This window comes from Bacillus rossius, chromosome 1, assembly GCF_032445375.1.
Source record: "Bacillus rossius redtenbacheri isolate Brsri chromosome 1, Brsri_v3, whole genome shotgun sequence".
NCBI classification, from domain to species: domain Eukaryota; kingdom Metazoa; phylum Arthropoda; class Insecta; order Phasmatodea; family Bacillidae; genus Bacillus; species Bacillus rossius.
Genome location: NC_086330.1, coordinates 376,792,439 through 376,799,717, shown reverse-complemented (window position 1 = coordinate 376,799,717; position 7,279 = coordinate 376,792,439). Strand labels below are relative to the sequence as shown.

The following is a 7,279-nucleotide window of genomic DNA, read 5'->3' as shown; positions in this document are numbered from 1 at the left end:
TGAGGTTAAGTTTATTTAAGATACAACGAAGCAAACTATGGCCATTTCGATAAGGCGCAGAAAATAATTCCAGTGTTAGCTCTGCTAAAAACAAAAAATAAACGTAATAAAGAGTTGAAGGCACACTGCAATTGTGAAAGTGTACCCAAACGTAAAATGAAATTTCATTTTCCAGTAATAATTTTTGAAGTTTAGTTTTGTGAGGTGTCCGTTTTGCAATCCGTCATGCGGCACGACATGACACAATTACTAATAGAATCTATTTCTAGCGGGCCGTCGGGACGCGTATTTTGTCATGTTGACGTCACTGCGACCTTGTCTTTAATTGGCTGCAGAGCGTGTCGTGTTCGTCGCAGCATCGTGACTCCAGCTTTACGTTCAACATTTCACATTTTCATATTTGGTGTACCCATTAAAACTATGTTGAGGTTCGATAACACAGCAAAATCGGTCCCTCGACGTGGCAGTGGTCCTGAAAGTGCCGGATGAAAGACCCGTCATGTGTCCGACTGACAGTATTATGCCCTAGGCACAGTGGAAGCTCACCGAGTGCGAGGCGAAGGCTCTGTGCACTGGTTTGGAGGTTTCATGCCCAATGCTGGCAGTTTAGCATTCTTGTCGAGAAACTGTGTGTTAAAACCATCAAGTGACACAATTGTGAAAACTAGTCCCAAATATTTATATACTAGTTACTTGTAAGGCGCCCATTAGAAAATTATGAATCCAACATACAGTTTTTTAATATACACAAAATATTTATTAAAATTTCAATTTATTTTAAAATTGTGCAAATGAAAATTATTTCTGATATATATGACAAAAAATGATTTGACAAAAAATGGTTTTTAATGAAGATCCTCTTGAAAAACTACATACTTGTAACATGTATTTACAAAATATGTGTGTATTGACATAATTTGTGAGATATCTTTTTTTTAGTTAATTTTTTTAAAAATTGCAGTTAATTTATATATTGGCAAAGTTGTACATCAGCAAAATATGCAGTTTTTAAGTTTTATGCATCTCTTCATCATCTGAATAAAACAAACAACAGGTATCCAATTTTAACATGTACACCATATGTTGTGTACTTTACGTATTACTGATATACTGTGTTTGCTGGCTTCCTGCTATCTAATCTCTCTCGTGTAGTTTTAAGAGATAAGATGGGGAGGGTGTTCCGAGAACAAAAGTGACTGAAGTTTAGCTGGTAAGGTGACTCAACGTGGAAAGAAGTCTGACAACATTCGTAATGTACTCACTTCTCTTCTTGTAATTTTTTGAGTGCTCCGATCAAATGTTTTCAGCTGAATGTTTGGTCTTAATGAATGAAGAAATGTATTGACTGTAAACAAAATATGTGCACTGTTTATGCAGAAATTCCAGCTAGCATTATCAGGAAGCCTTCAAAACAAAGTAACACGAAAGAGAACGTACTCAAAGTAGTGCTCATCCGAGGACATGCAAAGTGGTCAAACTCAGTTTTGAGTTTTTAGTTGAAGGTAAGCTTTACGTCGTCTTTCTTTATCATAAAAATGTTTCATAATTCAGTTTAAACAACCCGTCAGTACTGTTTTGTCTTTTCACATTTGCCACTTGTTCGCAAAGTGATATTGTAATAATGTAATTAAAATAAAACTTACATATATTCTGTTAGGTTCTGAAAACAGATTTGGAATTCTATTAATTTTTATACAGAAAAGCTGCAAACATTACAATTTACCCCGTGTTAATTTGTAGGGATACCCATTAGCACACATCAACGTGGGCTATTAGATTATTCAATGAGTTTCATTCAGACATTCAGTGGTACATTAATTTTAGTAACGTATAATGAACCAAGTTTTTAGTGATTACTTTTCTGTTAAGTATTCTGTTTGTGAAGTCAGGTTTCACACATATTTGAATCTATATTTTTTTTAAATATCTTTTTAAAAAAATGTTCAGCACAAGAGTAACTATCTGTTTAACTGAGTAAAGATTTTGCATGGAAAAAAAATTACCAACGGTACCCTAAAATTAAAATTTTTTTAAAACTTATTTATAACTATACACAATCATATTTAATCAGTAAAACTAGCATACAACTTAAAAAAAAAAATGTAGATTGCATAAACATATGGTGCAATTAGTAGTTATTAACAAATTTCATTATATATTTTACACCAAGCAACATTTACAAAACTGTAAAAACATTTTCTGATCATACTGAGTATTTTGTGCACTATTAAACAAGATTTTTAAATTCTCCCTGTAGCCAAGACAACAGTTGCTACGGGTGTGTGTGTGAAGTAATCAATAACTGGGTGGCTATCACCACACAGACAATATGTAAATGGCTCAAGACGTTGAATACTCACGTTGATTGTTTTTGTTGTTGTTCACTGTTTTGTTTCTTGGGACACAGCTTGACTTCTGAAGACAAGAAGAGAAATGTAACCAAAACATGATATACAAAGTTTGTAACAAGTGCAATCAAACAATTGGGAACACATATTTTTGTAATTTTTAATGGTTACAGGAAGTTCTGTAAAGTCTGTTAATCATTACAATAAAATTAACATGATTAAAATAAAATTGTATTGCATTTTAAACTTTGAGCATTTTTTTTTGCCACTATTTTGTAAGTAGCTGTTAGTCAGCATTTAATAGCTAATAAATTAAAAAATAATATATAAAAACATTATGGTACCATTTAACTGTGATGGTAGGTAAGTGAAAAGTAAAGTAATGAAACAACTATCAACATAGTGGCACGTTAACAAACACTGCCTGCTATAATCTTCAAACATCACATACAGTAAATAAAGCACTATGCTTGGTGTGCACTAGGTGAGTTATTTAAGTGTACAAACATTCTTTGACGCTGACCTAGATTCTGTACGGGTCAGCATTTCTGACTTCAAACCCTGGGGTCGTGGGTTCGAGTGCCTCTTCAGACATTGGTGTCTCTAGAACTAGTCTGCAAGCAATCACCCTCCAAGCCGCCCAATGTAAGGTGGTGATGTTCAAATGTTTGGAAGAAAATATTCTAGGTGCATGGTCACCACAACTAGTTGTAGTTCTACGTCACCACACTACAAGCACTGCCGTTGCCATGTGTGTTCAAAGGCAAGTAACTCGATAACTAATATGTGATACACTAATTTAGTGTTAATGCTAGTACAGTACAATTACAGATTAGTTTCTTTAAAACTTATATAAACCTGGAAATACAGTTTCTTGTAGTGTTAAGAGCGTTAATGTGTGCAATGTGCAATTGACGTATCCGCATCCACGACACATCACCACGCCCAATTGCTCAGTGACGACATAGAAGGGCAATTCTGTTACACCACTCTTCTTCGTTACGCTCTGATTGCACATTCGCCCCGACTCGACCCTACAGGCTGGTCTGGCACCAGGGTACAGCTCCGGCCATGAGCGAGTACGCCAGCGAGCTGCGGCTGGCAGTGCTGTACCTCGCGGGGGCCCTGCTTGCCGTGGTGGCGACCGTGAGCGCCGCCGTGCCCTCCCTGCACTGGCGCGAGATCCTCGACAACTGCGTCGACGCGCGGTGCGGCTGTGTGCTGCACGGCGCCTACACGGTCGTCTACTTCAACGGCGGCCGGAACGCCATCTGCCACTTCGCGGTGTTGGCGTCCCTGCCGGCGGCCGTGGTCGGGCTCGTCATGTCCGGGTACCACGGCTACAGGGTCTGCATCTCGGCCCACAAGACCAGCGGCCGGAGCGCGGGCTACAGGTGGGCCGAGCTCAGCGGCAGTGGTGGGAGTTCAAAACAATTAAATAACAACTTGTGCATTAAAAAAAAGTTACGTTCAACACGAGGTTTGGACTGTATCACTTCCCATGTCTAATTACCCTAATATCAATGCTATGTTAAGCCACAAATTATTCAAGAATTAAATATTCATTTTTTTGTTAACTGTGTATTGACATGTTTGAATGTTTGAGAAAAAAATCGAAGCTTTCTAAATAAATCCCAATACATTAATTCTGTAGTTAGGTAGAACAAACAAAAAGCTAAAAATTTAATGAGGGCAGAAGAAAGCTTCTATAAGAGACATTTTTATACAGCAACCAAAAATGGTTACCTAGTACATAAAACATATTATTTATTGCAGATCTCCTACTAGAATGAAAGTTATACATCATTAAAAACTTTGCAAACAAATAAAATCTGTTTGGTTAGTTATCCAATATGAATTTTAACTAGTTGTTTATACATTAAATATATATATATATATATATATATATATATATATATATATATATGGATTGATTTAAATCCTTTGTAAGAAATACAATTTCTAACAATTAAGGATTGCACACACACCACGGCTTATCTTTAATCACGAATGTCCTGTGGACGGACATGTTGCTCAAGGAACGGACGCCCGGCGACGGCCCAGCCCGCCAGCAGAGAGCCGAAGGTGAAGCCCCCTGCCTGCCGCTGCTGGGTCCTGCTGGCCGTGTTGGCAGCCCTGAACACTCTGCTGCTGTTCGCGGTGGCGGTGACGCTCAGCCACGGCTACCACACCACGTGCAGCCAGTACCGCCACCAGCTAGCCAGGACGCTGCCTGCCGTGGGGCTGTCGGCACGGGCCGTGCACGAGCGCCTGCCGTGCTCCGCCGTGCTCGACTTCATGGACTTCCTGGAGCCCACGACGCGGCCCTTCCGGCGGCGCCACGACGTGGACTACTCTCGTCCGCACGAGGAGGTGGGCCCCTCTCGCGGCGGCTTCATCCACACCGCCACCGCCCTGCTGCTGGCCGCCTGCAGTGCCTGGGCCAACACCGCCGTGTGGGCGCTGGTCACCGCGCTCAACGTCGCGCTGGAGCGGCTCGCCAGGACCAACTGACCACCTGCTAGCCCACTCGGCCAGTCAACATGCTGGTGCCCAGACGCACTCAGTCAACATGCTGGTGCTGAGATGCACTCAGTCAACATGCTGGTGCCCAGACGCACTCAGTCAACATGCTGGTGCTGAGATGCACTCAGTCAACATGCTGGTGCCCAGACGCACTCAGTCAACATGCTGGTGCCCAGTCGCACTCAGCCGGTGCCCAGACGCACTCAGCCAGTCAACATGCTGGTGCCCAGACGCACTCAGTCAACATGCTGGTGCCCAGACGCACTCAGCCAACATGCTGGTGCCCAGACGCACTCAGTCAACATGCTGGTGCCCAGTCGCACTCAGCCGGTGCCCAGATGCACTCAGCCAGTCAACATGCTGGTGCCCAGACGCACTCAGTCAACATGCTGGTGCTATGACTAGGAGTGGAAAAAGCAATTACGTTTCTCTTCATCACGAGTGTTGTGCTTTCATTAGGGTCTCTTAACTATGATGCTACAACCTTGTATAATTTGCAGCAGTTGGTATTACTGATGCTCTGATTTTGTTAACTCTTGGAAGCCTTGTGGTCTAGTTTCCATGGCAACACACCAATCGGCTGATCAACATCCACAAAAGACTCTTTAATGATTTGTAAAACAATATCAGCATTACCAGTTTTAAAAAAGTGCAAATGTGTAAAATGCAAACACTGCTTATACATTACTCTTAAAATATTCAAAGTTATGTTTCTGCATTTACTGCCTGTGATTGTCCTATTTAATTTATCTACATAATTTTGACATTGATGGATTTTCGATTATAATAATTTCAAAGTACTGACGCCGTCCCCGCTACCTCTGAGTATTTAGACGTGATTTTGTTCAGTTCGTGATCTCAGGGAAGGTTCGGCCTTGTGGCTAGAGGTAGGGGTCAACGCAGTAGGGCCCCCCGAGCTGTTGAGGCCACTCGGGACGCCTGAATAATAACACAAAACTTCTTCAGATAGTTCGTGAATTTAATACAGCACAGCCCAATACATGGTGCTGCCCGTTCTGGCCGTAACGGTTTGCCCGACGCGACTAGTCACACGCGCAGCTCACTTCCTCAGTGGCGGCTCACGATTCTTATGCGCGTGAGGGGCAGACTCGTTTACGTGATGCGAAAGTTACAAAAGACACTCTGACATGGCACACGATATTTTGAAGCACAATACACTACACTAATACCTAGCTCTGGATTAAGTTTGGTGGCACACTGCCGTACGACGGTGATACATAAGCCCTGACATGACGAATTACACTTAGGCGAACAACTATTCCACTAATACATTACACTTGATAAACTGGGCTAGCAGCACGTAGGCCCGTGTTTCCGGCGACTCTACGTGGTGTCTAGGTGTGACCCAAGGACTGAATCGTTATTAAGTCTGATAGCACGTGTCGCCTGCTGGCTGCCCCGTGCGGGCCAAAACTAAATAGCCTGTAGGCTAGGTTGGGCGTGAAGCGCCGACGTGAAACCACATAATCTCCCCACAGTACTTACGTATGACGTGGAACACTCATCTTGAGCACTGATTGAATTAAGTTAAGTACCTCATGGTAAATTTAGGCCGACCGCGGAACTGTACAAAAAGGTTGAAAAGAAATTACACTATGGAAAACTACATGTCGGTGAATGCAAAGTTTGAAGGTTCCGCGTTGCGCGCAGGCTGCCGGCCTGGTTGAGCTCTCGAAGGACACTAGCGGTGTCGCCGCGCGCGACCCCCCTCCCCCGCCAGCCCTCCCGCGGAAACGTGTGAATTTCGCGGGAAACTGAACCGGCCAGGTTCGGGACAAATCGCACATTGAAACATGATTTTGCAAAGACTTAATTATTAATTAATAAAAAATAATGTTTAATAAAATCCTGTGGAAAAACATAATTATAACAATTTGTTGTAGTGCGGCGGAAGGATATGCCACACCCGGCCGGATCCTTGCGCCGGTGTAGCACTCGTTGTATGGCGTTCGCCTCGTCGCACGAACTGCACTTTGCTGCGCGCACGGGCGCGTTCGGTGCACACGCTTTTGCGAGACGTTGATGAGGCATAGCGGTCTATGCGACAGAGGAGCATTGGCGGTCGGCGTCAAATGCCCCCCCTTCTCTGAGACCGCTATGTGCATCAACGCCTCGCTTCACACGCTGAGCACTTCACTGACGTTCGCCGCACTGCGAGCCCTACACTACGCGGCGGAGTGGTGGTGTGTTGTGATGTAAACATTCTGCCCTGAATACCTCTCCCACTCAATGAATGATAAGGGGTTACGCTCTGACCCGTGTCCTTTCCCCCCCTGGGACTGGGCAGCGACGTGCGCCTCTTCTAGCTCAATATGGTGACAAGTGGGTGGGGGGGTCAGTGTGGTCGGGGTGTGGCAGGGTGGTGGAATGGATGACGTGGGCGG

The 7,279-nt window shown here is 43.5% G+C and overlaps 1 protein-coding gene across 3 annotated transcripts; it reads left to right on the top strand.

Annotated features, from left to right (window-relative positions):
• The first annotated feature begins 1,019 nt into the window (after positions 1 to 1,019).
• LOC134528553 (uncharacterized) lies at positions 1,020 to 5,578 on the top strand. 3 transcript variants are annotated; one of them, XM_063362280.1, is made up of 3 exons: positions 1,020 to 1,502; positions 3,389 to 3,742; positions 4,388 to 5,578. In XM_063362280.1, exons 2-3 carry the CDS (start codon positions 3,420 to 3,422, stop codon positions 4,860 to 4,862), a joined length of 798 nt encoding a protein of 265 aa, XP_063218350.1. In that variant the 5' UTR covers positions 1,020 to 1,502; positions 3,389 to 3,419; the 3' UTR covers positions 4,863 to 5,578. The 3 variants fall into 3 exon arrangements, with proteins under 3 accessions (XP_063218350.1, XP_063218352.1, XP_063218351.1); XM_063362282.1 differs by having other exon boundaries at positions 3,405 to 3,742; positions 4,388 to 5,537; XM_063362281.1 differs by having other exon boundaries at positions 2,876 to 3,742; positions 4,388 to 5,537.
• The last annotated feature ends 1,701 nt before the right edge of the window (positions 5,579 to 7,279 follow it).

Excerpts from the sequence above, each read along its gene's own strand:
- LOC134528553 (XM_063362280.1), top strand. The coding sequence starts at position 3,420 with ATGAGCGAGTACGCCAGCGAGCTGCGGCTGGCAGTGCTGTACCTCGCG. Across the intron at positions 3,743-4,387 it reads GGCCGGAGCGCGGGCTACAG|GAACGGACGCCCGGCGACGG; the intron begins GTGGGCCGAGCT and ends ATGTTGCTCAAG.